Raw genomic sequence first — 22870 nt, forward strand, 5'->3', positions numbered from 1 at the left:
AGTATCTATCTAGTTTTTACTCTGGAGCAGCAGGTCTTCAAGCATTTTACATATATTACCTCAGGTATTTTTACATATACTTTACATATATTACCTCTTAAGTAACTTGTCCTAGAACACATTACCAGCGAATGGCAGAGCTGAGGTTAACGGAGGCAATCTGGTCATGAACTTACATTCTTAAGTCCTGAACCTCCCACAGCACCCATCACAGTGACAGATCCTAATATTTGCCTCCTGATTTGGGGAGGAAGAAATCAACAGGAAGCATTCTAAGTATCTAGCATTTACTATGGGCCCAGAGAAATTCTCATATCATAAATCATCAAGAACTTGATTCAATCCCTATTTCCTTTCATAGGCAAAACTGTGTCATATGATGCAAAGGCTATTATTTTTACCTCTAGTCTTCTCAGTGGTGTCCTAATGTTTAGAAGTATAATCTTCAACAGAGACAGTTAAACTGGAGGACACCTATTTTTTACCTCTAAATACTGCTGAAGAAGAAAGATGAATTTGGTCTAGTGTTTGTTCAAGCCAAGGCAATGTGTTAGTCAGTACTTCAGCAAAATGAATGTGGAGTAAGATAGAACCAGCCTTAGCTTCTCTGCTTTTTCTGGCTGATGCCAACTCAACACAGCTGTGGTCTTAGGTTCTGGGGCAAGTCTTGTTTCCACCTCTGACCTCTGAACCCTCTATCCCTGCACTCCCCTTAACCCCTTCCTTAAGGCCTCAAAGAGAATGAGGACTGCAGCATTTGTCTGTCTTCCTCATCCATGGTGGGAGTGCCATTTCAGTGGGTGTGCTGTCTGTCAAGGGGATGTGATGTTTCTTCATTTCTCTTTCAGTTCACTTCCTTGTTTTTCTAGAAAAACAAGTAGCTCCTATAGTGTTGGGTTTCTCCTTTGAACCACTGGTTCTGACTTTCCACCAAAGGGTTCATCTCTCCAGAAACATTTCAAGCAAGATAGAATGTAATGAGCATCAGACTTCTAGCAGGTCTGACGATGAAAGGATGTTTCTTCCAAAGAAGTAAAATTACCTGCCTTTTCTGTGGTCCCCGGAGAGTAGGCCCTTTGGCATTCAGATAACGACTCATCATTATCATATTTCACATATACTTACTAACCTGGGAAGCACTAAAATAGAAAAAGCAATGACATGTTCCCTATTCTCTGGGTAGATATGAAAATAGGTGGTGCTCTGGTATCCAATACATGGCACAGACAAACCCCAAGATGTACTGAGTACAAAGACGGGAATATTTGATGTTACAGGATCCATGCCAAGAACTGTCCAGTGGGCCAATTCTTCTTAAGGGCAGGAACCTTCTTCTTCTTTTTTTTTTTTTTTTAAGATTTTTATTTATTTATTCATGAGAGACAGAGAGAGAGAGAGAGAGAGAGAGAGAGAGAGAGAGAGAGAGAGGCAGAGACACAGGTAGAGGGAGAGAAGCAGGCTCCATGCAGGGAGCCTGACGTGGGTCTCGATCCCGGGTCTCCAGGATCATGCCCCGGGCCAAAGGCAGCGCCAAACCACTGGACCACCGGGGCTGCCCGGCAGGCACCTTCTAAAGAGACTTTAGTCTGCCTATTAAACTCCTAAATCAGAGGTGTCTGGGGAGACACTCCAGGTACCCCACGGCTCAAACTAACATTTCTTGGGCATTTTGCTCTTGGGATCAATCAGTAATAAAGGAACATCTTAGGATAGCTTGACAGCCTCATCCTCCCTTCTAGGAGGTAGCAGTTTGTTACTTCTGGGGGGTGGCGGGAGGGTACTTTTAAATGTGTTATCTTGAAGAATCTGAGGCTAAATTACCACTTAGACCAGACCTTTTAACTACATGATTTCCACTGAATTCCTAAATCATGAAAACCACTAGGTATCTAAAGGCAAAAAGCTGTATTATAATATGTTTGCAGAGAGAATTCTTGACCATATCAGAAGTACCTGTTGTACTAATTTTTGATATTTATGTGATAATTGGTATACATTCACTTTATAAAATAGAAGTTTTCATGAGCAGACAAGTATATTTGAATGAATACATTTTTAGCACACGTGAGTGCTATCTCCCTACCTCGATTATATAAACATCAAGGGTAGGGAGCATGTCTTAATTTTCTTTTACAGCATGTGTTACAGTTCAATGCCTATAGCAGGCACTATATCTGCTTGCTAGTATTCTGTGAAGAGGCAAGGTTTCAGATATCAAATAATTTATATCTTACCCAAGGTCTGTCTCTCATTATCTAAATCATTACTGAGATTATCTAAGGAAAGATTATCACTTATGTCACTGACATAGGAGTCATCTTCAGAAATCTGTGGGAAAAGAAAAATACATTAGTGTTAAAAGTAAACAAACCAGATTTTGTCAAAACTTTATTCCAAATCAAACATCTTGAATCCCACCATTAAAAACCTACAGAAATAATTTTGGGTTGTTTTCATAGAGGCCTATACACCAGTCTGCATCGGAGGTGTTCATAATAAACACCTGTTATTAACATTTCTATACTTTCTTGGCCAGTTATCCCAAAGAAAACATAAGTAAACTCAGGGCTGCAGTTATTACAGAAATTCTCATTCAGACTGTGTTTTCAGAATTTGTTACTGTTCACATAGAATGAGTTATAATTTGTCTTTTAACCACTTGTGAAAGAAAAGAATCTTCTATGGAAATGAAATAAGATTAGTACTTCTATACTTATGAGATAAAATTATCGATCTGCATTTTCACAAAGTAATGCCAACTATGGTGTTTGCTTATTCAGGAAACTATGATTTTAATGCATCAATATAAAACAGTATTATTTTATACTAATTATTATAACACCCATATTGCAATTATTATAATAATATAATAATTGCATGTTATAAATTGGTATTGGTCAAATTCAATGATTAAAAAAACCCAAGATGCTAATTTCTGGCTCTGTGATAGAAATATTACATCACCAAATTAGCTAGTAGTTAAAATTATGACAAATAATTGAAAAGAGGTAAAATAAATCAAGTAACAGAAATGAGGAAGTACCCAACACCTTCTACTTTTCCAACCTTTTCCCTAAGGTCTTGTATCTTTTGTGTTTTGGGGGGTAGGGGTGAGAAGAAGATCCTCAGACTGGAACGGCAGAAAGAGGCCATTGAGTTTAGCATTTCTGAAGATGGGTATTTACTGGTAAAGCCACAGAAGAGATTTTGAGGCATCGAACTGAAAACAGTGCTCAAACCTCATTTTCTGATGAGCTTGGAGATAATAGAACTTCCTGTGCATCAAAAAACTCTGAAAGGGAATCAGTGATGGAGAGTCTGCTCTCGTTGGAAAGCTGATGGACCAGAGCTCGGTTGTCATCTCTCAAGTTTTCCTATTTGAAACACAAACACAAAGTTGCATATAATTAGAAACAGTCTCCAGAGAAGTAAAATAAACAACTGATTTCACTGCACAATACATAAGGTCACAGGTGCATGCAAACAAGCAGCTCAAAGCAGAGGTCAGCTCCCAAGTGGAGAAGCAGCGAGCCTTGCACAAAACAAAATGAAAAACAAAGGTCTCCTCCAAATGGGTGCCTCACTGTCGCGGCTCAGGCTCATGCGACACATCTCAAAGCAAAAAGAGACTCTCCAGGCCAGTCTTCGTTCCATTGAAGAGGGGGAAATTCCCACACTCTCTGAATCATATCCTCTTATTCTCTACCACTGCAGGATGTTTCTTTTCATCCTAAAATTTCTTCTGAATCAGGGAATGTCCTAGTGTGGCTGATTCAGAGCAACCCTGCTTTCTTCTGCCCCCACGCTCTCCCAGAGGCCTACATACTGCTCTGGATGCATCCCTTGACAAATCCATAGCATGTTTTGGTCTAGAAGTGCCCCTGGTGGCAGATCATTCATTATTCATGGATGACTGAAAGGAATTCTCTTTGTCCGGCTCTCTCCAACCACAATGACTCTAAGAGCGAAGGAAACTCTCAATCCCCTTTAGAAACCTCCCTTTATAAACAACACAATGGCATATCATGATTTTCTCATCTTGCACAGCCCTCCCTTCCCTACTTCGCTGGGTCTAAACTCCCACCCTAGGAAGGACCTGAATACTTTGTGTGGGCATGTGCTTTGTGCAAATTCAGTACAACTCAACAAATTGAACAACCGCTCTGTGCTGGCCTTGGGGGTGATACCAGGATGAATGAGACAAGGTTTCTGGCCTGAATGAGTGGCACAGAGAATGCACCCAACACAGGAGATTGAGGCTGTGGAAGAGAAAGTATACAGAAGGGAAGAGGAAGGTGAGATTGATTCTATTTAGGGCTTTGGTTTAGGGAGGGCTTCAGAGAAGAGGTGACGCCTGACTGGACCTTGTGGAATGGGAACAGATTCAGGACAAGATGACTCAATCCCTTCAAATCAGAGGAGTAGATTCATGCTCTGAACTTCCCTACAGCTCACATTTCTCAGGGCTGATAAAGGAACTGCTTCCACATCATTGTTGTGTCTGAAAAATGAGTCCCAGAATAATTTGAGGAACAGGAGTTAAGGCAGATTATGTCTTTTGCAGAGTTTTTTTTTATGAGTTCAGTATATACTCTTTGGTCTCCTAAACAAATTATATTCAAGAAGGGAATGTGATAACAGGAGGACCACAGCAGATTTTCAAAGTGGCCCCTTTGGGAAATGTTTCCTTCGGGAACTTCCTCTTTGATTCTCCCTAAATAAGATACCTGGTCTCTCAAAGTTCTTAGCCATTTTAATACCCATACAGCATTGTGAAAAGCATGCATCTTCTCTGCCCTGATCAAGAGACCACTTTAGGATCTACAAACAATTACCATAGTTGTCACCTTTAAGGAAAAGGCCTGTCTCCTCAAAGGAGGAGTCACCTTAGTGAGTAACTGAGCCCCTTCAACACCCACTGAAACAGAATCTTCCCGTGTCTTTGGTGTGCTACTGCCGCACAACACTCTCATGATTTACTTACTTGCTTTATTCACAAATTCATCATTAGTCACTCCTGCTCTCTTTCTCCTCCTAGACTGGTGGATCAGAAGGATTGGCTGATCAACAATAAAAATTATACACCTAGCCCTAGCCCCTCCTGTTCCACTGCTCCAGAAACTTCCTATTAATATCCACTGAAAACTCAATGGACTGCAGCACCCCGAGCCCCAGCGTACTACCTTACTTACACACACAGGACCACACTTCTTAAATATCAACCTGGTTAGTTCAGTTCAATGATTTCCCCACAAGTTTAGAAGGCCTGAATGGTTGTTTTATCTATTTCTTACATTGAAAAAAGATAAACAGAAAAGGGAAGGAGAGGAGCACTCATAATCCTATCACACTAAAACCACTATATGCATTTTGATACATTTCTCTCCCATCCTTTTTTTTAAAGATTTTATTTATTTATTTATGAGAGACACAGAGAGAGAGAGGCAGAGACACAGGCAGAGAGAGAAGCAGGCTCCATGCAGGGAGCCCGATGCGGGACTTGATCCCAGGACCCCAAGATCATGGCCTGGGCCAAAGGCAGGCACTTAACCGCTGAGCCACCCAGGGGTCCCTCTCTCCTTTTTTGTACATAAAGCCTTGCTTTGTTTTAAAATAATTGTACATATGTATATATTTATAAACTTCCCCCAAACATTATACCATAATCATTTTTTTCAAAATTAACATTTATCTTGAGGGCAAAAGTAGTATGTGTTCAAACTAGAAAATACAGAAACATGTAAATAAAATACATATCATTTAAAGCCTCATCACTCAGATGTGACCCCTATTAACCTGTTGGTGTATTTTTTAATATTAAAATATTTGGGTGGATGTGTATATGGTATGTATGCATATGTGTACATACTATATATAGACTTAAGTTTAAAATACAGGGATCACACTGTACAATCTTTGCATAGTCCTCTATATTCATTTAACATTATATTGTGAATTTTTCCCTAGGCTATTAGTTTTTTGAGACATTAACTTCAGTTGATAAATAATATTATATACGTGCCTTACAGAGTAACCCTTTTATGTATCGGAAATAAAAAATGCTTCCAAATTTGTAAAAATGGTAAGCATGTTTGCAGATGTCTTATAAATAATAAGCTATTATCCTTATTTTTTAGAATCACTATCTCTGTTTAGAATAACATCTCTATGGCTAGTTCCTTTTAAAAGAAAAAAAAATGTTAGACCTAATTTTTAATAAAGAAATGCAAGTTAAAGCAATTAGGTTAACATAAATTTTTCTGAATTACAGTATTTATGCCCTTAAACATAGAGAAAACAGAGATTCTCAAGTTTGTTAATGTAATTAGGTTTTACATATATATATAATTTTATATATATTTATATATATTTTATTATATATTTACATATATATGTAAAACCTAATATATATTATATGTTATATAATTTTTAAATTATATACATATTATAATATATAAAATTATATATATATGTTAACACTAGGGGAGACTAGACCAGATGCATGGGACCTCTCTCTGCATTTCTTTGAACCTTCTGTGAATTTATTAGTACAAGTCCAAAACAATCTGTATTTGGGGGTTTTTTTGGTGAACTGTGTCTTTTTTTTTCATTCATTTGTTGAGGTCTTCAGTTGCTTGTTATTACTTATTAATTACTTAAATATCAAAGACATGCTCACCTATTTGGCATTACCTGTCATTTTTCCTGACAATATTTTTCCAAGTTTATGATTTGTCTCCTTATTTTTCACACACACCAATTTTTCCCTAAAAAAAACCAATCAGATCTAGACAACATTTCTTTTGCATTTTTTCTATTGCTTCCAAATTTAGGAAGTCCTCCCTACTCCAGCCATTTGATAAATATTTAAACCGATCTATTTCAGCTTGAGTTTTTATATTTAACTCTAATTCACTAGCGATTCATTTTAGTGTGCAATGGGAAGATTTAAACTGCTTTCCAAATTGCTTTTGAGCTGTGCTAACTGAATTTATTGAATAATCCATCTCTTCTCCATTGATTTTTTTTTAGTCTCTTCTATCATATATTTGTTTCTTTTATATGAAATGGTGTTTATGTCTGAGATGGTTATTTGGTCCATTCTCACACCATCCCCAGAATATTCTCACTACTGGAGCTTCACTCTGTCTTATTTTCTGGCCTGGCGCATTCCTCAATATATAGCAGGAGTGTGATACTATTGAGAAAACACTTCGGACTCATCAGATCGGGGTTGAGGTTCCAGCTAGGTCTCTTACTAGCTGTGTGCCCTAGGGGTAGCTTTTTTAACCTCTTTGGTTTCCTTGTCTCGAAAATGAGACTACCATCACCTACCTCAAAGAACTGTGGTTAGAATTTTGTGAGTTAATGCATTCAACTGCATATGGAATATAGCAACCAGATAGGCAATTAAAAGAAGTTCCCTTCTTTCAGATGTTTCTTTAAAGTTCTTGCCTACTTAGTTTCTTAAATGGACTATAGATTTGGTAGAATGTTATCCCCCAAAGTCACTTAGCCTTTCATATGAAACCTAAAATAATATAAAAACTAACATGTTGATCATGTTAAATTTTCACATTCAGAAACACAGAACAGGAGAACTTAATAGAATAATGTGGGAGTAATTTCTGACAGGAGAGGGGGAGATTCTAGAATCCGGGAGCCAGGTTCAATGTCACAGATGGGTAATTTGCACAACTCACAGGTCAGAGGTAAGGGAAGAAAACAGAAACACAGAAAACAGCAATCCCACTGTGGAGACTGTCATTCCCTGATGGAATGCTTGGGGTATCTGAGCCACCAAAGAAAAATAAACGGGAATGGAATTTTTAGGCTCTGGGGCGGCCACTTCCACTCCCTCTCTGGTTTCCTGAAGACAAGAATGGCTTTTCCCTTTCTGGGAAAGTGAGCCTGAGTCACTCAGTAAAAGCAGGATAAGACATGGAGATCAGAAAATCACTGCAAGAGGAAACAGCAAGGAGAATACTCCATCGACAAGATTCCAGAAGGCTGTTTTGGAAAGTGTGAATTTGGGCGATGTTACCACTCCTCCTCAAGGACATTTAAGCCTTCACGTACCTTCCTTGTGAGATCAGTTTAAAAACCTACATTTTAAAAGACCCGTGATTCTGGTTTCCTTTCCCAAATGCAAATAGCCCCAAGTATATAGAATCATAAATGAGGGATCACCTTGCTTACATGGGTGAATATAATGAGGTGGTGATGCTATTGAGAAGGCAAGCACTGCTTCGAAACAGACACGAACCCCACCCCCCTGTCAACAACGCCATGGCATGTGGCAGCCCACAGCACTTGGTGATGTTGGGTCACACTGATTGCTTTAAAGATGATTCAAAGGATCCCTGGGTGGCTCAGCGGTTTGGCACCTGCCTTCGGCCCAGGGTGTGATCCTGGAGACCCAGGATCAAGTCCCGCATTGGGCTCCCTGCATGGGGCCTGCTTCTCCCTCTGCCTGTGTCTCTGCCTCTCTCTCTCTCCTCTCTCTCTCTCTGTGTCTGTCATAAATAAATAAAATCTTTTTTTTTTTTTTTAAAAAAAAAAGATGATTCGGTTTAGAGCTGAGCTAAAGTGATTGAAAAGATCTTTTGGTGGGGAGTGAGCATGGCAAGGAATGTCATGGTCAACCACTGACACGTCTCGGAAGTAACAGTGGCCTGGGAGTCTCTACAGAGATAGGGTAGGTTCCTCGACAGAGAAGAGGGTCCCTTGGCCTGTGGCCCAGCCTGTGGTCCATGGGCTGTGGGTGCCCAGGCCTTGCTGACCACAGATCTCTGTGCTGATTTCAGCCACTACCCTTCTCAGTGCCTGAACACGTGGCTTCCTGCAAAGTGAAGTAGTGTGTGGGGGTTTGCTTTTCTTTGAGGACAGGAAAAGGAGGAAGAAGGATTAAGCTTCAACCTTAGAAACACCTTTTAAAAATTTACACACACGCACGCACACACACGCGCCTTGTACATCACCTTCCTTCTTTTTAAGTGTTCTCAGTCTAATAAGTTAATGAAAAATTTAGCATCTCTGAGGCAGGCACATACATATGATAGCCAAAAACAGTTTCAAGCCTTATTATCCTTTTCTACTTATTTTTTTAATAATCCACTTGTATCTTTTCCGCAGTTTCTCATTTTAAACACAGGCAAAGAACATTTTGTGTAAACATCCTGAGTTTTGAGAAAAGCCATTTTAACATCCTACTGGTTGACCAAAAGTCTTCAAGTGTAACACAGTATTTTTTTCCCCCTCACAGGGTACAGCCGTGCTTTTGAAAAGAAAAAATAAATCACAGGAGAAGAAGAAGGGAACAGCCACAAAGAGAGGGGAGAGGGGATCTCACGGAGGGGGGCAAAGAGGAGGGGGGCAAAGAACGCTGGCGGGGATTCTGGGATACCGCAGGGCAGAGAAAATGAAGATGCTGCAGAAGGAACAGGAGAAAATGTTTGTCTTTGCATTTCCACTCTGGTAGTAACTAGTAAAAAGATGATACTTAGGAGGAATGGGGGCAAGAAATACAAAAGGAAGAAGACTTCTGGGGGGAAGGAGCATTTAACAATGCAGTTAGCAGGTACTCAGGAAAGCCTTGGGGGAGGGGGGCTCCCAGGCAGCTCCGGGAGGAGGGGGGCGTCCAGAGATGGGAGCACCACCTCCCCCTCCGCAGGGGGAAACAGGTGCAGAGGGACCAACGGAGGGTGTCAGGTGAGGGGCCGGCGGTCGTGGAAACATTCCCAGCCAAGAAGCCTTACCCACCTCTGCCAGACTGTCACCCGACTTGGCAGCAGCGGGGGGATCGAGGAGCAGAGACTCAGCATGGATTCTGCATAAGCGTTCTTTAAGGTCTGTGTTTTGTGCTAGGGCCTGGAACATGTTAAAAATAGTGGGGCTCTGTTAATAAATACATGTAGCGGAAAAGCACAGCGGTGCGCCTAGTGGGACGGAGCCCCAGGTAGGGGCACTTCCTGGATCTTCTTGAATATCATCCCACAGGACACTGGTTCTGGGATGCTCCTGAGGTCAAAGACCCTAAACTTTGGAAGTGATGTCCGTTCTCTAGTTCTCACTGCTGCGGGTGGAAGCAGGGGTTGGTAAGGCTTTCCTTCAGGTGGAGAAGGAAATCACCAGCATGTTCAGCTGGCATTAGGGCCAGTGGCTTCGTGGCCCTGCCCCCTCCCCAGCTCCCTCCTTATGATCCCATGTGTTTCTCATCTTTAAAGAAGACGTTGCTCCCACCCCTTATGATTGGACATCTTTTAATGTTATTTAATTTTCATACCAGTTGAACTGGATCTTAGGAAGTATGCTTGGAAGTAAGATTTTGTGGAGGATTAATTTTATTTCCCAGTATAGGTGATGACTGTTTTATTCCTTCTTCATGACTAAGACATTTTTATTGAAAACAACAATAACAACGCACTTTCACTTACCTGGGTAAAGGTTAAGGACCAGGCCCTGGGAATGCAGGGAGGGATGTGAGCACATGTAAACCTATGCTCTGGGCAGGTCAGATTCCCTCTCCCAACCTCCCAAATGGAAAGGAACTGGCTGGAAGGTAGAGGAAGATGTTTCTAAATGATTTTCTCTCAAAAGGGACAAGTGTGCCTGATTGTCAACCCAGACACTCCCACAGTCAGCTCCTCGGGTGCCCGCACACAGATCTGTCTATCTGTCTTCCAGGCTCTCTTCCAAGAAGCTTGGAGCCTTTCCCATCCATTAGTGCCCACAGGATCTACCTGCTGAGACCATGGAATGGTTTGGCACTGTCTGATTTGCTGCCTGGATCTCAAACAAGATGTTGGTTTTATTTTTTAATGCCCAGGAATGGAACGGGTTATTTGGAAATTCTTGAGGATCATTTAGGAAACACTGAGTAAATGTCCTTAATTCACACAAGTACATGTAACAATCTCTGTGGGGTACTCACTTTTTTCTAACATTTTGCTGGTTATCTTAGCATAGGTGGCTAGAATCTTAGCATGGCCTGGAAAATGTATTATTTTAGCAGCTTCTGTTTCCTTTGTAAGAGGCAGATGAAAGAAGAATACCAAGATTGCATATACAGCACAAACACATCCATTCTGATAGCCCTGAGATGACACTAAAATTTTTATTTTTAGAAGACAGGTCTTGAATCTAACCCAGAATCTAAGCCAAAAAAAGGAAAGAAAGAGTCATTCTGTTATATCTTAAGTTTCCAAAATCTGAATATGGGAGAGAATAAATTCCTTAGAAGAGTAACAACTTTGGCCTAAGGAAACTATGCCCTCTATAAGACAAGCAGATGAAGAAGAGTCGTCCAGACCTCCAAAGGAGGAGGGCACGGGAGAGGAAGATACCCCCGTGAAAGGGACTTGTGGGAGCCCATCAGAGGTATCTTCTGAAAGTATTAATGGTCAACCTACTGGGAACAATAAGACATGCTTTGTAGCACTAAAAAATAAATTAAAAAAAACAAACAAAACAATAACCTCACTTCTCTCAAACCCAAAAGCACCCAGTGTGAAGCTGGCTGTCCCTTGCAATCCAAAAGAGGGTGTTTCTGTCCCTGACCTTAGAAAACCCAGAACTTCTCAGGGTTGGCAACATTAAGACTCTCTGCATAGAATAAGTCCGCACTATTTTTTATTTCTTTCAAAGATAACACACTTGGAATGTCAATGGAGTAAATATTCCTTAAGTATTTCTCAACAACAAATATGTACTACTCGTAATATTTCTCATTAAAGTGTCACACCAAAATCATTTCTTTTCTCAGTAACATGATGAATCGAAAAGATGAACGGATATTTTCTAGTTCTCTCAAAGCCTGAATCAGCCCCTGAAAACGAGATCCTAAAATTCATCACCCCAACCTAACCCTAACTGAAAAGTTCAGGATTGCTTCAGCTGGTAATTTCACAAGTGCATGCATACTCTCTCTTTACAGTAGGGATTCCAAAGGACAAGCAAAGATTTGGAGCAAATAAAATAACATAATAAAATAAAATAAATATATAAATAAATAACATAATAAATATGTTATTTTTAAAATTCTCCAGATTTTCGACAGATACAGAGTGAACAATCAGACAACAATGCCAGCTGTTCAAAGTAGAGTCCTAGGACACTGTGCCTGAATGGAGCCCAGCTGGAATCAAGGGGAAAAAAGCAGAGAGAGTGAATAACAGAAGGGCTTACTGAAAAATATTTGAGGCTTGACAGTGATTTTTCTGTTATGAAAACACAATGATTATCTGACATTCCTTATGACTCATCTCTTTGTGCCCATGCAGGAAAAAGAAGCTAAACGTTTTATATTACCAAAGCAAATCAAATGACTTCCAAGTAACTTTGGAAGAGTGGTAAGTAGGATCAGTGCTGGGCAGCAAAGAAGATAAGAGTGAATTTAAAATTGCCTTCTGCTGTCATTTGCAAAGTCAATCTAAGCTTGAGAAGTCTTAGGTACAGAAATCTCCAAACCGCTGGATTTTGTATTAATAGACAAATGTCTGTAAGGCCCACACAAACGCACAACAAACACTTTACAGAAACATAAAATTCAAGATAAACAGAAGGAAACCAAACTTAAAGCATCTAATGCTCCGTGAAATACTAGCTACTAAGACTTGAGATAGGCTCGGTTTTGGTGTTCAGAATTAGCAGATCTGATAAAAGGTTAAAATAGAATTTGGATAACTTGTTTGACTTTTTCATGAATTTTCAATACAACCATGGAGTTGGGAAGTATTAAAAAATTCATGAGATTGGCCATGTTGTCAAGTGTTTCTGTGACACAAACATGCAACTTACGGATGACAGGGCACGCTTCAGGCCAATGACCTGGGCAGAGGGGGAGGAGGAGACATCCTGTTCCATCAGCTGCTTCAGCTTCTCTCTCTCCGTCGATATGGTATTAAAAGCTGACCTTAAAGCGAAGTAAACTATAAAGATATAATCATTATAAAAAGGAGTAAAGGAAGAGGCATAATTAAAAACAACACATGTATTTCTTATTTAAAAAAAAAATGTAGAAAAGTAACGGCCCTGAATAGTGAACTGAATAGTATAGCAAATGGACATTCTAAATTGACTTTTAAAAAGCACATCTGGTTGGGGCACCTGGGTGGTTCAGTGGTTGAGCATTTGCCTTCGGCTCAGGTCATGATCCTGGGGACTCTGGGATTGAGTCCCGCATCAACATCCCCAGGGGGAGCCTGCTTCTCCCTATGGCTCTGCCTCTGTCCCTGTGTCTCTCGTGAGTAAATAAAATATTTTATAAATAAATAAATAAATAAATAAATAGCTAGCACATCTGGAATGTACAACACCAAGAGTGAACCTTAACTTAAACTATGGACTCTGGATGATAACGATGCTTTGTTGTAGGTTCACTGACTATAACAAATGGACCACGCTGGTGGGATGTCGACAGTTGGGGAGGTTGTGTAGGGTGGGGGTGGGGGGGGGACATTCAGAACTCCATACTGTTTGCTCAATTTTTCTATGAACCTAAAACTGCTCTGAAAAATAAAGTCTATTTAAAAATTTAACAGCATATACATTGACCAATTCCAAACCTCCTACCCACTATACAATTCTAGGAATTTATAACTTCTCAAGATATTTGGACACTGGAAAGAACACTTCTGTATTCTCCATTACTAGTATTTAGTTTTGTTTGTATCCCCAAAGACTGAAAATGTTTGCAAACAGAGCTTATTGGTTGTTGGGGAGTCATGGCGACAATGCAACCAAGAAACCAGACAGCACCTTAACCAGGTGACCAAAATGAATCACCAGGGAGGCTCAATTGGGCTTTTTGTGCCTCCAGATGTAATAGCCAGAAAGGTACACCTTCGTTTTTGTTGTACCCCGAGTCAGGGAGAGACCACTCCAAAGTGAGGAACATTCTTATGTTTAAAAATTGACCTGTACCTTTCAAAAGCATCAATTTCATCAAAGAAAAAGGCTGAGGAACTATTCCCAATTGCAAGAAACTGAAGAAGAGACATGACAATGAACACAGTACGTGATCACAGGGGAGATCCTGGATTGAAGGGGAAAGCGCTCTTTGAAGGACACTGGAACCACTGACAACACCTGAACACGGTAGAAGAGATGAAAGTACTGCTTCAACATTAAATTCCCTGAAGTTCATAACTACGCTGTGGTTAGGTAGCAGACTATCCCTATTCTTAGGAAATAGAAACTACAGTACAAAGGCATTTAAAAAAGATATGATGGATGATTCTTACCCTCACACGGTTCAGAAAAATAAATATATACACATGTGCACACATCTAGGGTGTGTGTAGAAAGAGGTAGGTAAGGGACATGTGGCAAAATATAAAAAATGATGAATTTGGTTAAAGGATAGATGAGAGTTCTTTGTATTATTCTTGCAACTTCACTGTACATTTGAAATTATTTTAGGGTGTGGCCTACAGTCTTGTTAGGGTTCTAGCTGCTTGATCCAGAATCCCCCACCCAGCTCTACACTTGGCATTCAGCTACTCTGTTCACTTCTGTGAGCCCTCGCGTACATGAGAGCTTAGCACTGCTACGCACTCAGATGCTGGCACCAACGTTTTTAAAACCCGCTAACATATACAGGAAAAGATTCATCAAATTTTGATCACATTTGTATGACTTATCTCCTAGGGATGGGGAAATGCCATCTAACTTACTTATCGTGGATATCACATTTGAATAATATCTTTCCAGTCTCTTTTAATATATTTTGTTTTAGAAAGGTAGGAAGAAGGAAGAAGCAGAGACATACTTCTTCTCAGATGGCCTGGTGTATATTGAATTCCACAGGCTTGCATTTTTAGAGGCACTGTCATTCAAGAGTGGCCGATTGAGTATCACAGAAACTAAATACACATTATTGACTTACTTCCCTCATTTCCACAAGGACAGCTGCATCTCTCCATAAGCTGTTGCTGAATTTGTCTGAGGTTGTCATGTTCCGGGATGGATTTAGACTGTCTTCGTAAAGTCATCATACAAATTAGCAATTTGTTTAAATACACACATACACACACACACACACACACACACACACACACACTTTCCTTAGTTTATTAAGCACAATTCATTTCTTCTGTGAACAGAACACAGGGTAAATAGGTGCTCAAAGCAAATAGGTACTAAAATTTCCTAACAATGTCTATGGAACACACTTAGCTCTTTGATGTAAACAATTCCATTGAGCAAAATAATGGGCAGCACCGCAGAGTGAGCAAGTGTGAGCTCCAAACCAGCCCTGGATTCCTCCCAACTCTATCACTGAGTCATCACATGACCCCGGACAAACATCTGCTGTTCCTGGACTCCCGTTTCCTCATTTGTAAATGGGGGTCATGATTGCGTTTATTTATAAGATGGCTATGGGGATTCGATATGATAATGCAGGTATGAGACTTAACCCAATGCGTAGTACATGATAAATAATAAATGTTGCTGCCATAATAATGGTGATGGTGATAAAAGCAACATACAAGGGTGAGAGTGGTGGCAATTTGAAATACAGGCACGAGTTTTAGGAGAATACTTTGGTCTTTTGCCAGGACAACATTTGTAAATAACTGGATGCAGGGTACAGGCTCTATGAAGGAGGGACTGACCAGAATCTGTTCAACAGTTGGAAGAGCAGCCTCAGCTGGGGAGCAATGAGCCCCACAATTAACATTTCACATCCTGTTAGATAGGCACCCCCTCCCCTCACCCACACATGCTCTATGGGATACCCATACCCAGCTGAGGATGGGTGGGAATTTCTCTTCACTGCCAAGGGGTTTTTTTTTGTTTTGTTTTTTTGTCTTTTGGTATAAGTGTCCTTAATTTGGTATTACAGTCCATTTTTTCTCTTTTTTAAATTGAGGTATAATTGACATTAACATTATATGAGTCTTCGTGTTTACCATAAAGATTTTGATTTCTGTGTCCACTGCAAAATGATCCCCACAATAAGGCTAGTGAACATTGGTCACTTTACATAGTCGCAAAAGAATTTTTCAAAAATTTTTTTCTTTCTTTCTTTCTTTCTTTCTTTCTTTCTTTCTTTCTTTCTTTCTTTCTTTCGCTGTCATGTCTATTGCTCTAGAATAAGTAAATGTGGCACTCAGCTGGCTGTCACTTTACCAGATCAATTCCTCTGGCTCTTAGACAGCCTGTAGTAAAGGAAGGTCTCCCACTTGATGAGAAGATTCCATTTAAAATTGGCAGCATCTACACTGCTTGGTTCAAAATGGATAGCAAACAAGATTGGAGAGAGCATAAAATAAGCAGAAAGAAACTCATATAGTCACTATATTTAATTTTCAGGTGTAAATTGCTTTCTAAACCACCTGACAAAGGAGCTTGGATGATCAAATTGCCATGCACTGGATTTCTTAAATGACTGGTTAGGCCCACTCAGAGGGCATCAAAAGAGTCCCTCACAGCGGCCTAAGGATCCAGTACATGCAGAATGATTGCTGGAGGCTGCTTGTGGGAAACCATATTTATATTAATCGTTAAAGACACAGGATCCCAGAGGTGAGGAATATTCTCTGTGACACAATGTTTTCTCACTAATTTCTAAATGATGCTAGAGAAAAACCACCACAACAAAAAACTTACAAAAATAGAAAGATCCAAATGACTGTATCACATCTGTGGATATCCAACAACAAATAAAATCACACAGAAAATCTTCAATGCTCAGAGCTGCAAAGAACCCCCAAGATCACTAAGGCCACCTACGGTATAGAATGGCCAACTCCTCTCTGTCTCTAGACTCCCTTGCCTGTGGTTTTGGGTCATGTTTCTCAGAGCACTTGCTATTTCCTAAAGCAGTTCGCTCTGCCACTAGACTGCTGTGGGGAAGGAAGTCCTCCTAGTTCCAAGTCAAAATTCCCCTCAATGTCTCCTCATTGGCAAGTAGAACTACCTCTTCATTCATGCGGTGTTCAAATATGGAAAGGCAATTATGGCATCTCTGCTTACTCATCTTTCCCAGCCAGGCTTTAGCTGTTTCTCAGACCCCCTCACTGTACTAAGACAGTGGGATACAGACAGAATGGAATGCCATAAGCCTCTCGGACCACTACGTCTCCCATCTCCACAGTCTTCCATGGTATTCTTTTATTAAGTTAGATGGTAAGAGTATAGTTAGCATGGATGGATGGTGAAAGGAGGTACTAAAGGACACCTGTACTCTCAGTCTGCCTGAGCTCTACTGTTTAATGTGCTCCTTTTCTAGCAGTTTCTCCTCATCACAAAAGAATAAGGTCTGGGGGAAGACAGTCATGAATACCACAGACAGCACTTTTATGGAGACAGTATGGTCCAAGGCAAAGACATTTTGTAATAAGGCAAATGTGAACCAAAATCCTACTTGTGCCACTTGGTTGCCATTTTGATTTTGGACAAATCCTCGGTTTCTGTATCTTTTATGTGTGGATAATGCCCACATCTCATGAGTACTCTAAGGAAACAATGAGAAAACATGCTATATTGTATAACGCCCAACCCACAGTAGGACTCATTATTTTTTTTTTTAAAAAAAGGACTGATTATTTTTCTTTCTTTCTTTTTAATGAAAAGCACATTTTGGTGAATTTTCTTTAAAATGATAACATACCCAAAATATATCCAGAGTGGTTTGGTCTTCTGTAATCTGCTTCCTCTAATTTTCAAACCTCACAAAACATCCATGGTTTTAAAATATCTTCTGATATTGTACCCAATGGTTCTTTCATTTAGATGCATTACATAATTTGATTAAATGGTCCCACTTATTTTGTGATAATTTGCATAAATACAATTGCTCAGCAGAGTTTTATACTGAATTCTAAATTATGTTTGATAAATGATCTGGCTTTTCTTTAGATTCTGTATGTCTTCTAGCTTTTAATATGTGGAAATGATACCACTGTGACATGCTTGGCTTTTTATCCAATATTTCCAGAAACTCCAAACAGTTCAGAAAATGATCCTGCAACAATTAAAACTCAACACAGGAAAAGAATCAGGAACAAAAGAATACCAAATAACGGAATACAGTTTTTAACTTTGTTCTACTTTTAACCTTTTCATTTGTAAATGAGGATTTCCCTTACTGAAAATATCTTCAGGGAAGTATCATTAAATTTATCCTTGTTTCTTTTCAAAGTAGAACGCAAATGCCCCACTTCCATATAAGATCCTGGTCCCATCCTAGTCCTTTCCCTCCCTACAACTGCTCACCATACTCAGCCATTCCTGTTTCAGCTAGGAATAGAACATTGTCTCCTAAAACTTTCACGTAACAATGAGCAACAGCATGAATTCGTCCTATCCAGAACAAAATAATCAGTCATAGAAAACAGTTATAAAATTTGAGACCAAAAAGTCAGAAGAACTACTTTAGGACATTTAACAGATGAGGCAACCGAGGCCCAGAGAAGTTAACTGGCGAGATCAAAATTTCACAGCTGGTCCTAACAGAGTGGTCCAGAATGAATGCCTATCTTCTAACCCAGGTGGTACAGAGGGTTAGCTCCATAAAGGCTTATTATTTACCATGGTTCTTGCATTATGTTTCTCAAGAACTTTATTTTTTTTAAAGATTTATTTATTTATGAGAGAGAGAGAGAGAGAGAGAGAGAGAGAGAGGCGCAGGAGGAGGGAGAAGCAGGCTCCATGCCAGGAGCCCGACGTGGGACTCGATCCCAGGACTCCAGGATCACACCCTGGGCCAAAGGCAGGCGCTAAACCGCTGAGCCACCCAGAGATCCCCTCTCAAGAACTTTAGTTCCTGGGTATCAACAGCTACTGGGGAGTGGGGGAAAATGTTCTAAATACATTGAAAATCACTGACTTAAAGCTAAGACTTCTCTGCTGCAGGATTTCTCAGGGCCTTTAATATTTACTATTCTTGTGTAAATTCAAAGGGAGCCATAATCAGCAGTATTTTCCAAACATTTTTAATCCTGTAACTCTTTTGTTTTTAAAAGCATTTTATGGGCAAAGTGTTCAGTGAAATATATTTGGAGAAATGTGAACGTTAATATATGCAATGTAAATTCCTTAATGACTTTAAAGTTTTAGTACTCTTTGTTCTCTGTTTACTTATATGTGTGTCCACATACACGCAAAGCCAAACACATGAACCAACGAAAACTCAATGATATACCATAAAAATCAAATTCTGTTTATGATATATGAGGGATTTTTTCAACTATGATGGGTATGAATTGGTTGTCTACCCTTGGATCGAATCTTCTACAAAACAGAGAGAATTCACATGCATTTAACAAATTAAAGAAAAAGTAGGCAACACAGACTATGTCACAACAGCAGTGGAATTCCTACATTGAGTACATCTGCTCTGGAATCACAGTCAATAGATTAGTCATGCAGTCAAGAAAGTACAATAAAAACCGACCGTGACCCGATCAGCCTCACGCAGGAAGAAAGGTCAAGATGCTTTTTTAGAGTTTGAATGTATGGAAGTGAGAAAGCACGCGAGGTCACAGGACTGAGGAGTATCTCCATTCCAGGAGGCCTTTGAGTCACAGCTGTGTAAAAGCGACTCCCAGAGATCTTTCGGTCTAAGCAAGTGGACTTTAGAGCCACAGCACTGAAACAGAGCTTGTTAGGCGCCCTGTGGAATTTGAGTCCGTAAACCTGTGGGGCAAAGGCTGTTGGGGAATAAGTGCACCTGGGCCTTTCTCGGAGCTCAAATCTTGACCTACTCCAGGTATGCGGCCGGCTCTGCAGCCAGCTGTTTCTAACAAAGCCTGAAAGGCAAAACATCTGGCCACAGTCCATTATAGACAGTCTGTGAGGCTGAGCCCTCCGCAGGAGGATGGGATCAGTGGATTGACTCAATATGGGCAATATATCTCTGCTGAGGGAGCAGCTTCTTCAATTGTAAAAGTCAGGATATCCTTGCGGTGGAGATGCATTTTCTTATTTATAAAAAGACAGATTGTGGTTTGGGGTGTATGTGTGTGTGTTTAAAGATTTATTTATTTATTTGAGAGAGAAACAGAGAACAAGCAAGCACAAGTAGGAGGGGAGGGAGAGAGAGAGAGAGAATCTCAAGCAGACTCCCTGCTAAGTGTGAGCTCAGCTCGAGGCTCAATCTTATGACCCTGAGATCACCATCCAAACCAAAACCAAGAGCTGGATACTTAACTGTGCCACCCAGGTGCCCTGACAGTTCATGTTATTTAAAAGTCATGCTCTTTTTCAGGAATTTCCTCCCACAAAGCCTAAAATACAACACCCTAATTACAATCGATCCTTTAATACTAGAGAACACACAAGGCCTGCGTGAAGAGTTTTGAAAGGCTGGGGGCAGGTAGTTCTTCTCCTTTAACAGACCCTACAACTGCATCGTAAATGCTGACAAAGTTCTGACAGCAACTAGGACGGGAGTTTGATTGAGGTAGAGGTTTGTAAAGAACAGGGAATGGTTTCCTCATAACCACCATGTTTTATGTTTGTGGGGTAAGGGAAAAGCAAGCTGAAAGAATCAGGTCATGGAAGAAAACTCAGGGCTAGGGGAATAAAGCAGCAGAGCCAGTATCTTCCTTCCTTTTACTTCAAGCACTGTCCTCTCATTTAAAAAAAAAAATTGTGTAAGAGGGGTGGATGCAGAGGAAGAGGGAAAGTTTTAAGCAGACTCCATGTCCAGTGTGGAGCCCTACATGCGGCTTGATTTCACATCCTTGAAATCATGACCTGAGCCAAAATCAAGAGTCTACCACTTAACTGACTGAGCTACCCAGGTGCCCTACTGCCCTCCCATTTAAAACTTTTAAGCTCATCTGCCTCTTTAAAAAATGATAAATTTACCATATTTTTAAAAAATATAAACGGTAAGATAATAAGCACTTAACAACTGTAGTCTCCATTATTAAAATGCTAGTGTAGAACGTTCCAGACTTTTTAGTACACCTATACGTGCCAATTTATATAGTTTCTGTACAAACAGCATCATACCTATACACTGTTTTGAGAGCTGTATTTTTACTCAATGATATGTTGTGAACATCTTTCTATGTCTATAAACATAACCCTGGCCAGCCCATCCATAAGGGTGGTGAGACACCAAGTGAGGAGCACAGACTCAGGGCCAGGCAGGTTAGGATTCAAGTCTCAGGTTAGCCACTTTCTACCACTTTCTTACTCAGGAAGCTCTCCAGCTTCTTCCAGCCTCGGCTTTCTTATCTGTGCAATGAATATTACAATAATATCTGTTCCACAGGTTGCTCCTAGAATGAAATGAAATAGTGCATGTGGGATCCCTGGGTGGCGCAGCGGTTTAGCACCTGCCTTTGGCCCAGGGCGTGATCCTGGAGACCCGGGATCGAATCCCACGTCGGACTCCCGGTGCGTGGAGCCTGCTTCTCCCTCTGCCTGTGTCTCTGCCTCTCTCTCTCTCTGTGTGTGTGACTATCATAAATAAATAAAAATTTTTAAAAAATTGAAATAGTGCATGTATTTAGTGAATATCTGACATAATAACTATGTGTTCAATATAAGGAAGCTATTTTTATTATTGTGGCTGTTGACTATTCTATCATATAATTATATTGCATTAAACAGTCCATTTTCCCTATTTTGGGGCATTTAGGTTATATCCGTTTAAAAACTTTGTATTTTGAAATCATGACAGATTCACAGGAAGTTGCAAAAATAGTACAGAGAAGTCCTGGGTACCCTATATCCCATTTCTCACAGTGGTAACATGTTAGAGAACTATGCCACAATATCAAAACCAGGAAACTCATATTGACATAATCTACAGCCCTTATGCAGATGCCACTAGTTTTACATGTTCTCATTTGGGTCTGTGTGTGTAAATACAGGTCAATGCAATTTCATCACATGTGTAGATTCATGGAACCACTACCACAATCAGGATACAGAACTTTCCATTACCATCAAGATCCCTCTTGCTACCCCTTCATAATTCACCCATATTTTTTTTTCCTTTTCCTAAGCCCTGGAAACCACTAATCTCTTCTCTCTATAATTTTATCACTTCAAAGGTATTAATAAGTAGAATCATATACTATGCAACCCTTTTGAAACTGGCTATTTTCACTCATCATAATGTCGAGATCCATCCAAGTAGCTACACATATCAGTATTTGTTCCTTCCTACTGTTGAGCTGTATTCCATTGTATGGACATCCCATAGTTTGTTTAATCATGTGCCTGTTGAAGGACATTTGGGTTGTTCCTATCTTTGGCTAATGCAAATAAAGCTGCTCTAAACATTTATGTATAGGCTTTTGTGTGGACTTAAATTTACACTTCTCTAGGATAAATGGCCAGAAATGTGAATGGTAACTGATGTTTAGTTTTATATAAAGCTACCAAATCACTGTCCAGAGTGGCTGTACCATCTTGCTTCACCACCAGCAACATATGAGAGATCCGGTTTCTTCATGTCCTCATCAGCATTTGGTACTGTATCTTTCTGGAGCTCTAACAGGGGTATGGGAATACCTCATCCTAGCTTCAATTTGCCTTTCCCTAACAGCTAATGATGTTGAACATCTAATTTTGGATATGATAAACAATGCTACAATAGATCTCTTTATTCAGATAAGTTTTAAATTAATTTCTACAAGTGAATTTTTCAAAGTGGAATTGCTGGATAAGCAGATTTTTTTTTTTAAAACTCAAAACATAATGTCATACTGCTTTCAAAAAAAGCACCAATTTATACTCCCACCAGCAGCATGTGAGTTCCTCAGCTTTTAAAGAATACCTAATGCTCTCACTATCTCCCCTAAGGGCTTAAAAAAGAAACTTTGTGTTAATATACTCCCTACTACCAGGGAAATAAAATAAAAATTAGATTGACCCAAATCAATTAATAGATTGATTTCTA

The 22870-nt window shown here is 39.9% G+C and overlaps 1 protein-coding gene across 9 annotated transcripts in view; it reads right to left on the reverse strand.

Annotated features, from left to right (window-relative positions):
* OSBPL3 (oxysterol binding protein like 3) overlaps nucleotides 1–22870 on the reverse strand; it is a 177611-nt gene that overhangs the window by 36298 nt on the left and 118443 nt on the right. For 6 of the 9 annotated variants that reach the window (XR_003143041.3, XM_049093723.1, XM_025464408.3 and 3 more), the window contains 4 exons: nucleotides 12799–12929; nucleotides 9763–9870; nucleotides 3240–3374; nucleotides 2235–2328 (listed from right to left, as the gene is read on the reverse strand). Coding sequence is in view for 8 of the 9 variants with exons in the window: in XM_049093723.1 (XP_048949680.1) it covers nucleotides 2235–2328; nucleotides 3240–3374; nucleotides 9763–9870; nucleotides 12799–12929 (468 nt within the window). In the remaining variant the exon portion in view is untranslated. The remainder of the gene's footprint in view (nucleotides 1–2234; nucleotides 2329–3239; nucleotides 3375–9762; nucleotides 9871–12798; nucleotides 12930–22870) is intronic. The other 3 variants (XM_025464411.3, XM_025464409.3, XM_049093722.1) reach the window with 1 other exon arrangement.

This window comes from Canis lupus, chromosome 14 (assembly GCF_003254725.2).
Source record: "Canis lupus dingo isolate Sandy chromosome 14, ASM325472v2, whole genome shotgun sequence".
Lineage (NCBI taxonomy): Eukaryota > Metazoa > Chordata > Mammalia > Carnivora > Canidae > Canis > Canis lupus.